Here is a 15847-nt window from a genome sequence, read left to right as displayed (position 1 = left end):
AAGTAAAGTTAGATCACGTAACTGTAGTTTTTGACAATCTCTTTAAAGGGATATCACCTTCATGAGAAAATGGTTTCAAAAACCTTTTGTTTGAGAAGAACCAAAAGAGGCTTCACTCTGATGGCTCAGTTGGTGTACACGCTGTTTGATGCCATGGTGCTGAGACTTACCCAATTCTCAGCATCAGAAGAGTTCACTGTGCAGTTGATTCTCCCCCATGGAATAAACTTAGATTTGAACAGTAGACCGTCGCCATAGTAATCTGCAGGCCAGTCCACTTCTATCACGGCATCACTAATTGTTGATGGGCCATTGTTGTGTAACTAGGGTTAGACACAGAAGGAGTTGTGTAAGTTCTTCTTTCAAAGCCATTTGATAGTTTTTAAATCAATTACTGTATCGCTCCATGTTGAGTTAATCCCTTTTATCTCATGTTACAAACAGGAGTAGGCCATTCACCCCATTGAATCTGCTGTGCCATTTTGTTAGCCCTGAAGCTCTTCATCTTTATAATTACAATTGTTCCATATATTTTATATGCTTACTTCTCAAGTATCTATCTCCTTCAATTGCTTCTGCACCAACAACCTTCTGGGATAGTGTATTCCACATTCTTATAGACCTTTGTGTGACAAAGTTTTTTCTGAATAAGCTTTTAGTCTATTTAGCTTTAATTTTAAAATTGTCTCCCCTTTTTTTTGGATTCCCCTGCTAAAGGGAAGAGTCATTTCCTGTCAACTGTGCCAGTTCTCATTTCCATTTTCTTACGGTTAATTGTGTAACAATTTTCAGGTAAATATTGCAGGTCAAATTAAATCATTGTGATAAAAACCCTCAGCTTTAGACATTGTGTACGTGGAGCTTCGGTCTTTTTTCAATTGACAGTAAAATGGGGGTATTTTCTAACACTCAGCTCCTCCCCACAACCACCACAAAGACCGGTAACTCAACTTGTGGGGAGGCACAAACATGAATTTGCATTCTGACACTGCACACCACGCAGAATTGGTGCACCAGCCCATTGTGCCCATTCCTAGGTCGGAATAATTTTGATTTTCCAGTCTCGCAACTAAGGAGAAAAGGACTCTATTTAGCAATGAGCCATTCCTCATTGAAGCTCAGTCATAATCCCAGCAAACCACCAGAAGCAAAATAGAATTTTTGCAATGTAGTGGGTTAAACAGTTATTTGAATATTATTTCCCAGCGGAAACCAAGAACAGATGAATGTTTGTGTCAAGATTTAAGGCCAATTATATTTGTGCAGTTCGCATGTCGTGCCACTAACCAAAAATGCTATTTTATTTTAGCTTTGCGCAATTAATATTCATGATTTAATTTGGACACATTTCCGATGTGCTTTTTATACATGCAAACTCTCCATGACTCAAAGCAACTCAGAACAGCAACAGTGTACACCAGGCCACATCACTAGGTTTTGTCAAGTATCACTCTACCTCCAAAAATGCACTTCCACTCTAAAACGAATACATTTGGAAAGAAAATGTCTTTTCTACAATGATTCCATTGACATATTGCAGTAAATTGTAATCACTTTTCTTCCCTAAAGCAACTGACTCATGTTGGGCTCTGATTACTGGTAGGAGTCCTCCAGTATCTCACCCAATCAACCATTCCTCACATGAGAGGGTTAATGGGCTATTCATCCATGATGGTTACCTATCAGGAAAGATTGAATAGGCTGGGGCTCTTTTCTCTCAAAAAGAGAAGATTGAGGGGTGACTTCATTGAGGTCGTTAAGATTATGAAACGGTTTGATAGGGTAGACGTAGAGAAGATGTTTCCATTTGCAGGGGAGACCAGGACTAGGGGCAATAAATATAAGATAGTCACTAAAAAATCCAATAGGGAATTCAGGAGAAACTTCTTTACCCAGAGAGTGGTTAGAATGTGGAATTCATTACCACAAAGAGTAGTTGAGGTGACTAGCATAGATGCATTTAAGAGGAAGCTAGATAAACACATGAGGGAGAATGGAATAGAAGGATATGCTGATAGGGTTAGATGAAGTAGGGAGGAGGCTTGTGTGGAGCATAAACACCGGCATGGACCTGTTGGGCCGAATGGCCTGTTTCAGTGCCGTACATTCTATGTAATTCTATGTAAAGAGCTGAGCCCATAATGTTGTCACTTGACATCAACACTGACAGATGTGTTCATTGAATAGCAGTCAAATGGAAATCCTGGCTAATTTTTCCCTATCTAACCCAGGATGCAGAGCACTGAAAGATGCATTTATCCACTGAGCATCATGGTAACAATAATACCTCTCCTGGCTCCTAGTATGACACCAAATTTAAATAACTGGTGCGGAGGCTCCACCAGATATGGAGCTGTCTACATTTTCAATCTGCACACATGGGCAGCGTGTCCAACACTGTGGGCATCATGTATACAAAAATGATGACGTCAACAGCAACTGGCATTGCACCTGGTGGCCACAAGAAATGGGTACCTCAAAGTCCACCTACCTCATAGACATGCTCCACCATTGGTAGAGTGTCGTTCTTCACCACCGAATTTGCTGGTGACTCTAGATCAATAAATGGGAGGACAATCTGCTCGGGCAGCGAAGCCCTAATATTAAAAAACAAAAGATTATGAAGTATGTGTTATCAATTGGATAGCCAAGAGGTGAAGGATAGAATACTAGAGCCTGGTCTTCAGTTGCTTCCAAGCCTTTATTCACAGAGAATCCCCCTTACACACACACACCACACCCTAGATAAGTTCTCATATAAAAAGGATACAAGAGAGTCCCCATTTGACACACATCACCTGGATACAATTAATACTAATTGATATAAATCATATGATACAATTAACAGTATGTGCAATAATGAAACTCCCAAACTTCTCTGATCTTTTATTCATTTTCTTCCCTCGTTCAGTCTTCCCATAACACTCTGCATTCCCTGGCTGAGACCAGCCTGGATTCATTGCTCAATTTTTGGGAGAGATGGTCTAATGTGGGGCTGTCGGACAGATGCCCCTTATTTCTCTATTTATACAATACAGGGTAGATTTACCCCCTGGGTGCTGAACATCGCCTGGACGGAGCACAGAAAGGAAAATTGATGGGAAGCATTGCATGACAGTAACAGATACTGCCTTTAAATTAATAGAAGGAAGGAAGGCTCTGGAAGTAGCTTGCGTAGCTCCCCACTCAATTTTCATTTCAGCGGTTACCCCAGGAATTACTCAATGTTCAAGCGGTAAAGATGGAAATCGACTCCTACATGCTTACTTGTGACCGGGGTGCCCAGAGGTGGCCTGGGGCACGTGCTATTACCACGTCTGCAGTAGCTGTAGTTCTAGACTGAGTGAAATATGAATCCTGAAGGTTTTTCTCCAAGGAAACAGTATTTCAAAATTTGTGGGGAGCCCCAAACTGAACATTGAGCTTCCAGCCACCTTGGTGAAATACGATGGTGAGAGCCGATGAGAATACATTATGGTTTAGATCACCTTCAAGTTCTCCTCCAAGTCACACACCATCCTGACTTGGACATATATCGCCATTCCTTCATCGTCGCTGGGTCAAAATCCTGGAACTCCCTACCTAACAGCACTGTGGGAGAACCTTCACCACACGGACTGCAGCGATTCAAGAAACATAGAAACAGAAAATAGGAGCAAGAGAAGGCCATTTGGCCCTTCGAGCCTGCTCCGCCATTCAAAATGATCATGGCTGATCATCTAACTCAGTACCCTGTTCCCGCTTTTTCCACATATCCCTTGATCCCTTTAGCATTAAGAAATATATCTATCTCCTTCTTGAATACATCGAATGACTTGGCCTCCACTGCCTTCTGTGGTAGACAATTCCACAGGTTCACCACCCTCTGAGTGAAGAAATTTCTCCTCATCTCGATTCTAAATGGCATACCCCGTATCCTGGTTCTGGACTCCCCAGCCATCAGGAACATCCTCCCTGCATCTAGTCTGTCTAGTCATGTTAGAATTTTATATGTTTCGATGAGATCACCTCTCATTCTTCTAAACTCTAGTGAATATAGGCCTAGTCGACTCAATCTCTCCTCATGCATCAGTCCTGCCATCCCAGGAATCAGTCTAGTAAACCTTTGTTGCACTCCCTCCATGGCAAGGACATCCTTCCTCAGATAAGGAGACCAAAACTGCATACAATACTCCAGATGTGGTCTCACCAAGGCCCTGTATAACTGCAGTAAGACAACCCTGCTCCTGTACTCAAATCCTCTTGCAATGAAGGCCAACATACCATTCGCCTTCCTAACTGCTTGCTGCACCTGAATGCTCGCTTTCAGCGACTGGTGTACAAGGACACCCAGGTCTCGTTGCACCTCCCCTTTTCCCAATCTATCACCATTCAGATAATAATCTGCCTTTCTGTTTTTACGACCAAAGTAGATAACCTCACATTTATCCACGTTATACTGCATCTGCCATGTTCTTGCCCACTCACCCAACTTGTTTAAATCACATTGGAGCCTCTTTGCATCCTCCTCACAGCTCACATTCCACCCCAGCTTTGTGTCGTCTGCAAACTTGGAAATGTTACATTTAGTTCCCTCATCCAAATCATTGATACATATTGTGAATAGCTGGGGCCCAAGCACTGATCCCTGCAGTACCCCACTAGTCACTGCCTGCCACCCGGAAAAAGACCCGTTTATTCCTACTCTCTGTTTCCTGTCTGTCAACCAATTCTCAATCCGTGCCTGTATATTCCCCCCAATCCCATGTGCTTTAATTTTGCACACTAACCTCTTGTGTGGGATCTTATCAAAAGCCTTCTGAAAATCCAAGTACACCACATCCACTGGTTCTCCCCTATCTATTCTACTAGTTGCACCCTCAAAAAACTCCAGTAGATTTATTAAGCATGATTTCCCTTTCATAAACCCATGCTGACTTTGTCCAGTCCTGTTAATGCCCTCCAAGTGTTCTGCTATGACATCTTTTATAATAGACTCTAGCATTTTTCCCACTACTGGTGTTAGGAAGGCAGCTCACCACCACCATCTCAAGGGCAACTAGGGATGGGCAATAAATGCTGGCGTTGCCAGCAATGTCCATATCCCGAGAATGAATTTTAAAAAAAGATCACCATTTCATCCTGTCCTGACAAAGTGGGGCCCACGTTCCCCTTTGTATTTACAGCTGGTTCACCTTGGGGGAGGGGGTGTCATTGATTTGATGCACTTTATAATCGTCTGACAGGAAACATGTTCCCAACAAGCTATGCAGATAATAGTGAATTATTTTCATCCCACAGCCTGAGAAGTGCAAAGGTTGGAGATATAAAGATTAGTTCAATGATCCTGTGGTTCACAGTGGGTAAGCCACATTTGCATGGAGCTCAGGTCAGAGATAGGGTGACATCAGAGATAGCGAACCCTGCCAGGAACATGGGATCACAGGATTACTCCTGTAGTTCACAATGACACTCTCTGATGACCAGCCAAATAATAATTTAAAAGGATCAACAAAACTGGTTCTTACCCTCTGAGAACAAGCTGTGCCACAACTTGGACAAGAAACTCCAAATTGACCTCTTTGCTGTGAGAGTTTTGTGAGTTTTTACTGAAAAAGCAAATTGACACAGAGTTACAGAAGGTTAGGCATCAGGAACCATTGCTCAATTCAGGGACTTGATCTCACTGTCTGAACCTTGAGGATAAATCACAACCGTTTACTCACATTCTCCGGAGACTAAGTGAATCAGGATCAATGACAGATAAAGGTGGAGGCCAAATTTTACTGACGGTATTATGAGGTGATCATTGTAGAGCCATGTCATTATATGATCCAGGTGATGGTATAATAGAGAGAGCTGCTGGTGATGATAAGGCAGCAATCTCACCAAACGGTTCAGATGTCTAACATTAAATTTGTGAAGCCAGAGTGTTTATAATCATTGGAGCCCCTCGGCCTTGAGATTACTAAGGGTATTTGTCTTGTTCAAAATAATATGCATAATAGACTGCAGCTCACAGGAATAATTTTGTTCTAATTTGGGTCCAATTTCTTTTGTTGTTGGTAGATGTCAAGAAGAGCTTCAATGGGAAGCATGTTCTGTATCCCCATTGTCCTGTTTAACTCACCCGCTATTATGTTTTTAATTGTTCTTTTCATACAGTGTACAAAAACAGCCATTTCATTCAATCATATTATTCAGGAAAAATATGGGCCGCATCACAGATTGGCATGTCACCCTTGTACAGGAACCATGCTAATCTCCTATTAGCCGGGCCTGCTCAGGATTCTTCATCAGCTGCCAATGAAAGATATGTTTTTCAAATAAAATCAGAAAAAACAGCTTCCTGTAGAGCCTGAAGGACCAGGAATGCTCTTCCCCTGACTCCACAGTCGTCGCGATCGCCACACCTGCCATTGCCCTCTCCAACCCCCCCAAGGTGTGACATGAGCAAAAATAGTTAATGAGGTCAGAGGCCCAATTTCCACCATGGCCAAACATGGCCTGACCAAGGCCTTATACAGAGAAAGTTTCATAATTCTTGTTTCATAATTAAATGTCCTAGGGATACATCCTAACACCCGATTTGTTTTTATAGTAGAATGGCAGCACTGGTCATGGACCTTCAAAGACTCACGCACTATAACTTCCCCTAAGGTTCCCCCCTGCCCTAGCCCTGAGCTCGCATCTTTCTTTAGTTTCTCTCCTATCTTTCCTCATGCCCTCTCCGAGCTCATCTTGTCCATGAGACCACCTCCTGCTCCCTCGACCCTAGAGAGATTTTGCTCCATGCAACCTCAGCAGCTTTTTCTGCACCTCCTCATTGCTTCACTGCAAGGGGAACGGAAACCGCAAGAAATCCTTCCCTCCCCTTTTAAAGACGGCTGCCTGGCTGGACGTCCCACCCTGTAGCTGCTAGCTAGGCTCCCCTGCCCATGTTTTCTCTTGCATGGGCAGTCTATTCAATTAAGAAGGGGCCTCCCTCATAAAATCTGGCCGGCATGGGCTCATTTTTTCTGCCTTTACAAAAACAAGGGCTTTTATACGTCAAGGTCTTTGATCAGATTGGCACGTTCTAGTCCTTTCGTTGATGGTTGCCGAAGCTCTATCTTGTTTACCTTTTTATCTGCATGCTGAACGTGACTCTTTGTACCTGCTCCAAGCTGTGCACCGTGAAATGGAGCCCTGCGGATAACTAAAAAGCAACAAAATGGATGGGGTGTTTTTATTGACATCGCAGCTGTTTCAGTAAAGAGGCCAGCTGTTTAGTATGTAAATAAAATCAAGCGGCAATTAATAATCAATACACAGCCATGTAAATAATGCAGGCCTAGATTAACATTTTAAGTAACAAATCGGAGTGTTATTTTAAAGTTAGCCTTTCTGTACTGCCCTGGGGTTTTAACAGAGAACATGTAACCACCCGAAGCACTAGTTCAGCACTGGCTGGTTAATGACAAAGTCACTCAATCTACTGGGACATGGCGGGTGGAGGGGTTAATGTCTAAAATGTCCTTGTTGGGCACAAAGGATCATATTGGTAAATAATCAGTGAAGAAACATTCACACTTAAGAGTAAATTAGACTTCAGAGGTTGTATTTAAACAGGTTGATTTCAAAAGTGTATTTTCTGGATCCCACTGGTGCTACTCTTGCATGACGACTAAAATTCTATCCAAATTATTGCAAACTCCAATTTGCCACAAGATCTATATGTCAAACCTCAGTAAAAAAAAGGGAGGGGAGTTCACTGTCTGAATGATTCAGTGGAGATATACACTGCCCAGTGTGGGAGTCAACCAATACAGAACAGGATGGGCTGTGTTCTAACCCCGGGCTGCACTGAATTAGCTAATCACAGCCTGGGTCAGAGCATTACAACTGCTGCTACAGTGATCGGGAGAGGGGACGAGGGAAAATAGTGATCGGGAGAGGGGACGAGGGAAAATCAACCAGGATTTTTTTTTTTAATTAATTTTTGAGATGGGGTGTCATTAGCAAGGCCGGCATTTATCCCTAAGTTGTGAAGAGGACATAAGGAGTCTGCAAAGGGATATAGATAGGTTAAGTGAGTGGGCAAAAATTTGGCAGATGGAGTATAATGGGAGAAAATGTGAACTTGTCCACTTTGGCAGGAGGAATAGAAAAGCAGTATATTATTTAAATGGAGAGAGACTACAGAACTCTGAGGTACAGAGGGATCTGGGTGTCCTAGTACATGAAATCACAAAAAGTTAGTATGCAGGTACTGCAAGTGATTAGGAAGGCAAATGGAATGTTGTCATTTATTGCAAGGGGAATGGAATATAAAAGTAGAGATGTTTTGCTACAGTTGTACAGGACATTGGTGAGACCACATCTAGAATACTGTGTGCAGTTTTGGTCTCCTTATTTAAGAAAGGACATAATTGCTTTAGAGGCGGTTCACAGAAGGTTCACTCGACTGATTCCTGGGATGAGGGGGTTATCTTATGAGGAAAGGTTGGACAAGTTGGGCCTGTATACATTGGAGTTTAGAAGAATGAGAGGTGATCTTATTGAAACATACAAGATCCTGAGGGGACTAGAAGGGGTAGATGCTGAGAGGATGTTTCCCCTTGTGGGAGAGACTAGAACTAGGGGCCACAGTTTAAAAATAAGAGGTCTCCCATTTAAGATGGAGATGAGGAGGAATTTTTTCTCTCAGAGGGTCATGAGTCTGTGGAACTCCCTTCCCCAGAGAGCGGCAGAGGTAGGGTCATTGAATATTTTTAAGGGTGAGTTAGATAGATTCCTGATTAACAAGGGAGTCAAAGTTTATAGTAGATAGACGGGAAAGTAGAGTTGAGGTCACAATCAGATCAGCCATGATCTTATCAAATGGCAGAGCAGGCTCGAGGCGCCAAATGGCCTACTCCTGCTCTTAATTCGTATGTTTGTATGTCCCTAGTTGCCCTTGAGCAGGTTGTGGTGAGCCTTTTTCATGAACCGCTGAAGTCTGATTAGTATCTAGTGATTCCTGCTGGTAAGACCATGTAACATGTGTGGGCATCAGGTGAGGAGGGCATCAGGTGAGGAGGGCATCAGATTCGGCTGTGATGCCCCCCCCCCCCGGCCACTGTCTTGGCTGGCACACCAGGAAAGGCCACTTGTGGGTGGATTGGTGCCATGGAACCAGACCCTAGCAACAGGAAGGGAAAAAAAATAAGAGAAAATATTAGGGAAAGCAAATGAACTATATATTGGGGCATACCTAGGGTTATATATGTTATAAATTGGATAGCCAGGTGGTGAAGGATAGAATACTGGAGCCTGGTCTTCAGTTGCTTCCAAGCCTTTATTCACAGAGCTCCACATTACACCCACACCACACCCTAGATCAGCTCTCTTATAAATGGATACAAGAGAGTTCCCAATTGATAGGCACCACCTGAATACAATTAACACTAATTGATATAAATCACATGGATACAATTAACAATATATCTTCCCCTAGATTCACCCCATCACCTTTACCTTTAGCAGTGCTGCACTAAATCGGGACGTTTAAATGAAATGATGGTTAGATAGTCTCTCAGTCTCACCTGCACGCCATGTTTCATGGGATTACCGAGGTCACAGATCACTGTTTCAGTGCCGTTCTCCATTTTTGGGTTACAGCTCAGCTTAGTGAGGTCCTTAAAGAAACACACACACCATGAAGTAAACCGACACACCACAAATTGAACATCATGAAAGTAACCAGGAGAACTGTAAAATAAGCTGGCACACTACAAAATAAACCATCAGTATCTTGACAAAGATAGAAAAGGCCATACATTGATTTATTTAAGAACTGTACAAACATAAATTTCAACCTGCTGAGACCTTTTTTCCCCAAATAGATATCAAAAGCTGCTCCACCTTCACTGCCCAGTGTTACTGTGCACTTCAGGGGTATTGGCCGGGAGCAGATACTGAGCTTTCCCATACTGATAGCATCAGTAGCTCCTCCCAATAATCTCACCAGCACTCAATTATCAATGAACAATATTTACAAATTGTACCGAAATACAAGAGATTTTCTCCCTGCTTCCTTTAGGGGCGTTGGCTCGTAAGGAAGCAAATGCACCAGTCACTCCTCAGTAGCTCAGCCATTCTTCATGCGTGAGCCGAGACAATAAGGCCTCGACTTTTACTGGGGGGGGGGGCGCGTTTGGGACAGGTGGGAGGGAAGCCCCATGGGGATCTCAGCCTGAGGCTCAGGCAACTTTAACTCCAGGGCCCCAGTTAAATAGCTGATGTCAGGGCCGGCGGGCAGGAGCGGGAAATTAAGCCGGGTGCCTTAGAACGCCGAGAACCCAGGGGAACGGTCCTTGGCATAACCTCAGCTCTGGGCAAGGGTTTCTGCAGCCAATGCCAGTGTGCAGAGGGACAGGCAAGGCCGGGGTTGGGAAGGCCCAAGGGCTCCTTGTGGGGGCCTGGGAGGGGGGGCAGCACTCCTGCTCCTCCTGGTCCACAAGATGTTCTCACAAAAAGTAGTTATACAAAACGTACTCTTCTGGCCGGTTGGTGCCACCTGCCGTGATTCGGCTGTCGGATTCCACACCGGGCGAGCCTCCCTATGACCCGACGTTAAAATCAAGTTACGGTACCTGTGACGTCATCGAGCCGTGACTTTTGAGTTTAAAGTAAGACCCTGCCTGCCTTTAGCAAGAGCCTCGGCTGACTTGAAAGTCGGCGAGGATAGGTTGGCATATGTCAATGGATAGTGTTTGGCAGCATGAAATGTGGCTGATCTCCGCAACCCCCTCCTCCCCCCACTCTAGCCCAAGGGAAGTGAGGCCAACTATAGCACCGACTCGCTACTGCCCCAGCTGAGAACAACGCACACGTGGCAGACCATGGATTGAATGTGGGATCTTGCTGTGGGTTCTGTTCCACAATGAGGGCGCCCTGGAATTGATTCTCAACAGTTGTGGCTGATGATGCCACATGTGAGAGAGAAGTCACCGCAGCTAAAGCAATATTGTTCACACCAGGTGGTGTTTTATATGGATTGTAGCAATAGGGCCATTTTCCAGGGGGATGCAGCCAAACTCAACAGTAACGCTAGAGGCCTTTCAGATTGTCCACAATTACAGTCAAATAATGTGTAAGGATGAGGTGGTATGGGTTAAAGAAACATGCAGCAACGGACCTACGTGAAGAATAAAAGGACCATCCTGAGGCCAGCAGTGGATAACCCAACTCCTGCTTGACGTGACAAAACAGGCTTCCATATCTACTGTCCAAGGACTACAAAGCAGCTCAGTTTCTAAAATGGAGATTTCTCAAATGTCCCGAGGACAAGCAACAGGCAGCTCTCACATAATAAGATCTTTGGACATCAGAGGGGTTTCCCCTCTCTGAGCAGGGAGGTGTTCCATGATGCCATGTGCATCTCACCATGGGTACTGTTAGCTTCCAAGGGCTCACGTGTTCTGGCAAACTGTTGGCAGGAAGATCATCAGAACCAAAACAATTAGGGTTTGGTTGTTGCATTTGTTCCTCTGCCACTTAGCTTCAGTCTGAACGGGAGTGGATAGTTACGACTCGTTTCGTTCTCTTTCTAAAAGGATGGTGACTGTGCCCTAAAGAAAGTTCACCTGCTGATCTGTGGGCCTTTCTCCAGCTTCTAGCTATCTGTCTATAGGTCTTGCATCTAGCTTGTCCATCACATCTGAAAGCGTGTGTCACACGATTGGATCAAATGTAATTTTCCTAAAGCAGCAACTACCACAACTTGCATTTATTTGGCATCTTTAACATAATAAAACATCCCATGTGCTTCACAGGAGCGTTATCAGACAAATAATACTGACACCGAGACAAAGTAGGAGATATTAGGACAGGTGACTAAAAGTTTGGTCAAAGAGGTAGGTTTTGAGGAGTGTCTTAAAGCAGGAGAGAAAGTTAGAGAGACGGAGGGGTTTAGGGAGTGAGTTCCAGAGCTTAGGGCAAATCACAAGAGAACAGATTGGGAATTTACTGATGAACAGGTAGCATTTTAAAAATGTATTTAAAAGAGCAGGAAGTAAGCAATTAGCCTCAAATTCATTTTAGGGTATGCTTATTCACAATTATTGGACTTGGACTTTGTGACCTTAAAGGAACAGGCCAATGAACACAACTCAACTTTAATAGTGGAAGACTATGTTAGGCGTTAGGTGGGTATAATGGTGCTGTCCTTTTAAAACAATGCAATCTCCAACGTACCATGAGCAATGCCACGGGAGGTCTGTCAATGAACAGTGAATTAGTGACATTTGGCAACCATCCCATTACATCAACCCTGCAAGTGGAAAATGTACTAAAATTCACTAAAAGGTTAGTGAATTGAGCCCTGTCCAATGCAGTAATGGCACCGAACTTACCTCACTATTCCACTCAACATTTGTGAAGTCTGCTTGTGGAGGGATGAGGATGTGGAGTTCCGTTTCATAGGCTCCTTCTCCATGATTGACTGCATTGATAATCACGGTGAATGGATGTATGTCACCAGCTACCAAATGGTCCTTATCTCTGTGGAATTAGTGGAGGAAAAAAAAAGTCATAGGCGGCATTCTGAATCCCTCATCCGTGAGAAAGATTGAAATCTCGAGCGAGGTGAGGATTCCACCTGAAGGTATCTTCATTTCCTCTCATTTTCTTCTCTCTCTCGCTCCCTCCTGAGGTTGTTTCTGTGGCTGATGCCTTACCCAAGTGGCCATTTGTCACGCGTGAACCTAGACAGTGATTGTCAGCAAGCTATTCGATCATGGGTGATTGGGATTGGTGCGGCCATTGTCAGTGCCTCCAGTGCCCTTCCGGCTGAGATCAGGTAACTCAGCACAGGCCAGTGAAGAGCCCTGGGATTGCCTCGCTCTGTATGGCACAGTGCCACACCTCACGGTGTATTAATCGACTGACGTTGGAGTGCGTGCTAAGTGGAGACATGGCATTTCTGACAAGCAAAGAGGACAAAATGGATTAAATCATCCAGGTTCCTCCTAAGTGTCTGAATCTGGGAGAAGCTTAAGATCAGGTCACTGGACTCCATGACGGCTACAGGACAGTATGTGGCACTGGAATACACATGAGTGGGAGTAAATAAAACTTAAAGGGGCACGGTTTCCTTAAAAATTTGTTTGGGAAATCTCTTATATAAATTTAGCTCAGGAGAAAAACCAGAAGTAGCATTTTCATCATAGTGACATCAACAACAACAACTTGCATTTGGATACTGTCTTTTTAATGTAGTAAAACGTCTCAAGGCACTTCTCAGGAGCAATCAAACAAAAGTTGACACCGAGCCAAATAAGGAGATATTAGGACAGGTGACCAAAAGCTTGGTCAAAGAGGTAGGTTTTAAGGAGTATCTTAAAGGAGGGGAAGTAGAGAGGTGGTGAGATTTGGAGAGGGAATTCCAGAGCTTACGACCAATGGTGGAGCGAAGAAAATCATCACGACCTGATAATGTGTTTCGTCATGGTTTACATTAAAGGCATGGCAGGTTTGTAAATAAGCAGATAAAATTTTGCCAAATTCTTATTCATGAAGACAATGCCCCTTTAAAAATGGAGATTATACGAGACCGCAAAGAAAACAGGAATGTATTTGAGTTATTCCGTAATTAAAATCTCTGCAAATGATCCTTACTCTAACATTGCAAGGCTCAACCACGTTTGGTCAAAGAACCTTTTAGAAGCGATATATTCCTAGTCAGTAATTATTTATTCTTTTTAGCAGGGGAATAGTCTCATGAAGGGCAGCCGACCAATCTATTCAGAGTACAGCGTGGAACTAGAACCAAAACAAGAAACAAGAAACAGACTTACGCTCTTGCAGAGAGCCTGAGATCTGGGATACATACATTGTCAGGTCCACAGTGCAGAAGAATATGAGCCTAAAGTAAAGAGAAGAGGCAAGGTCACTCTTAATTTCTTTTCCTGATTGTCTCTCTTTCTGACTCCTACCAGACTATGGTTTTACAGCTTGGCACTATTACCTCTAAGCCCCACTCCAGGACTTAAGCACATAATCTAAGCTGACACTTTGGGAGTGCTGCATTCTTAGAAGTTCTGTCTTTCAGATGAGATGTTAGACTGAGGCCATGTCTGCCTATTCCGAAGGATGTAAAAGATCGCATGGCCCTATTTGAAGATTGGAGCAAGGAGCTCTCCTGCTGTACTGTCCAACATCACCAAAAAAGAAACAGATTAACTGGTTGGTTATCTCATTTGCTGTTTGGGAGATCTTGCTGTGCGCAAATTGGCTGCTGCTTTTGAATACATGTTAAAAGTAATTAATTGGCTGTGAAACGCTGGGTGTTCCGGAGGATGTGAAAGGAGCTATATAAATAAAACTTATTTATTTCTTTACAGGACCAGCAACCCTCCAATATCTTGCTTCAGTGACCATTCTTCATGTGTGAGTCTGGACAATAGGTGTCAGCTGGCTATTTGACCACAAAGGGCTTCATCACCTTGTCCTCATCCAATGTCCACTGGGCTCATTGCACAGGAAACCCTGGTAACCCTGCCTGCTATCCCACCAGAGATCAGCAAACTCAGCACAGTCTGAGAATCAAACCTTGAACCTTCCTGGTCCGAATGGCTCAGCTCAGCCCTACACTACACTACACTTACGAACTGAGCTACCAGCTTAGCTTTCATTTGTTGTTAGAGGCACTGTTGACTTCCAACATACACCCACACTCTACTACAGAATACTCCTTCATCAAACTGGCACAGCTGATTCACATGTCAATCTTGGCTCAGTAGTAGCAGGGAGTTCTCTCTGGTGTCCTGGCCAATCTTTCGCCCTCCACCAACATCACTAAAACAGACTATCTGGTCATTGCTGTTTGTGGGACCTAACTGTGTGCAAATTGACTGCCTTGTTTCCTACATTACAACAGTGACTACACTTCAAAAGTACTTCACTGGCTGTAAAGCACCTTGGGAGGTCCTGAGGCCGTGAAAGGCCCGAAAGCAAGTCTTTCTTTTTATAATCAATACATAACATTGTGATTATGTTAATTGTGTTCACGTAGATGTAGCTAAGTAATGTTAGTTCCTGTATTCCTGTGTCCAACTTCATCTTTGATAACTCTGGCAAGTGGGGGTTAAGTTACAGTCACTGACTGAGTCTTGTACTGTGGACCTGCAGTGATCGATCTGGCTTGTTTGACTATTAATATCATTTGGGATTGGGGCATGTGGCACAGTTCAAAGGAGAGCTGGTTTAGACATCTAATAAATCCTAGATATGAATGGTATGTCCCAGTTTTCTGATGCACGTGTTCGGAAAAAGGGTAAGATTAATCTGCCACCGTCTAATCAATATAGATTACATATTGGAATTTCCGATGCCATATTCGTGACACATTGTGTGAGATTTAGCATCCATCAGTCCGTCAGATGTCTCTACAAGTGATTTAACTCTGTGTAAACTGAAACATATGGTGTGATGGACTGAGGGGATTACAATGTTATCACGTTGCCAACTGTGTCTTCTGCTCCAAGTTGTAAGCAAAGAATGAAATAAAGATACACCATGAGAATTAGCCCTTCAGTGGAATGTGTCATCTACAGCATGGACCTGATCTGGGGCCTGAGATGCCGGATTTTAGTGTCATTTTTAGAATCTGCACCAGGTCGTCTGACAGCTCCTCGATATGGCAGCACTTCACTCTTTTCTACCTCCCAATTTTCACCCCTTCTCTCCTGAAGGTGTTGACTCTTGACAGTTGCACGTCCATCAGTTGCTCTTCATTACTAAACCCAAGTGGCCATTACATGTGGTCACATGTGAGCCTAGACAGTGAGTGACGACATGGGATCACAGCCAAACACTGACTCTGTCCTCACCCGATGTCCACAAA

The 15847-nt window shown here is 43.7% G+C and overlaps 1 protein-coding gene across 1 annotated transcript in view; it reads right to left on the bottom strand.

The window, feature by feature from the left end:
- The window catches only part of LOC137299993 (integrin alpha-8-like), a 90746-nt gene that overhangs the window by 16009 nt on the left and 58890 nt on the right, over window positions 1-15847 (bottom strand). The window contains exons 19-25 of the mRNA XM_067969054.1: window positions 13800-13867; window positions 12357-12504; window positions 9546-9638; window positions 7101-7177; window positions 5508-5588; window positions 2492-2597; window positions 171-323 (exon numbers count right to left, since the gene is read on the bottom strand). Of these exons, the coding sequence (XP_067825155.1) occupies window positions 171-323; window positions 2492-2597; window positions 5508-5588; window positions 7101-7177; window positions 9546-9638; window positions 12357-12504; window positions 13800-13867 (726 nt within the window). The remainder of the gene's footprint in view (window positions 1-170; window positions 324-2491; window positions 2598-5507; window positions 5589-7100; window positions 7178-9545; window positions 9639-12356; window positions 12505-13799; window positions 13868-15847) is intronic.

Source organism: Heptranchias perlo, chromosome 30 (genome assembly GCF_035084215.1).
Source record: "Heptranchias perlo isolate sHepPer1 chromosome 30, sHepPer1.hap1, whole genome shotgun sequence".
Taxonomy (NCBI): Eukaryota; Metazoa; Chordata; class Chondrichthyes; order Hexanchiformes; family Hexanchidae; genus Heptranchias; species Heptranchias perlo.
The sequence above is the reverse complement of the archived record's forward strand: the minus strand, read 5'-3'. Positions and strand labels throughout refer to the sequence as shown.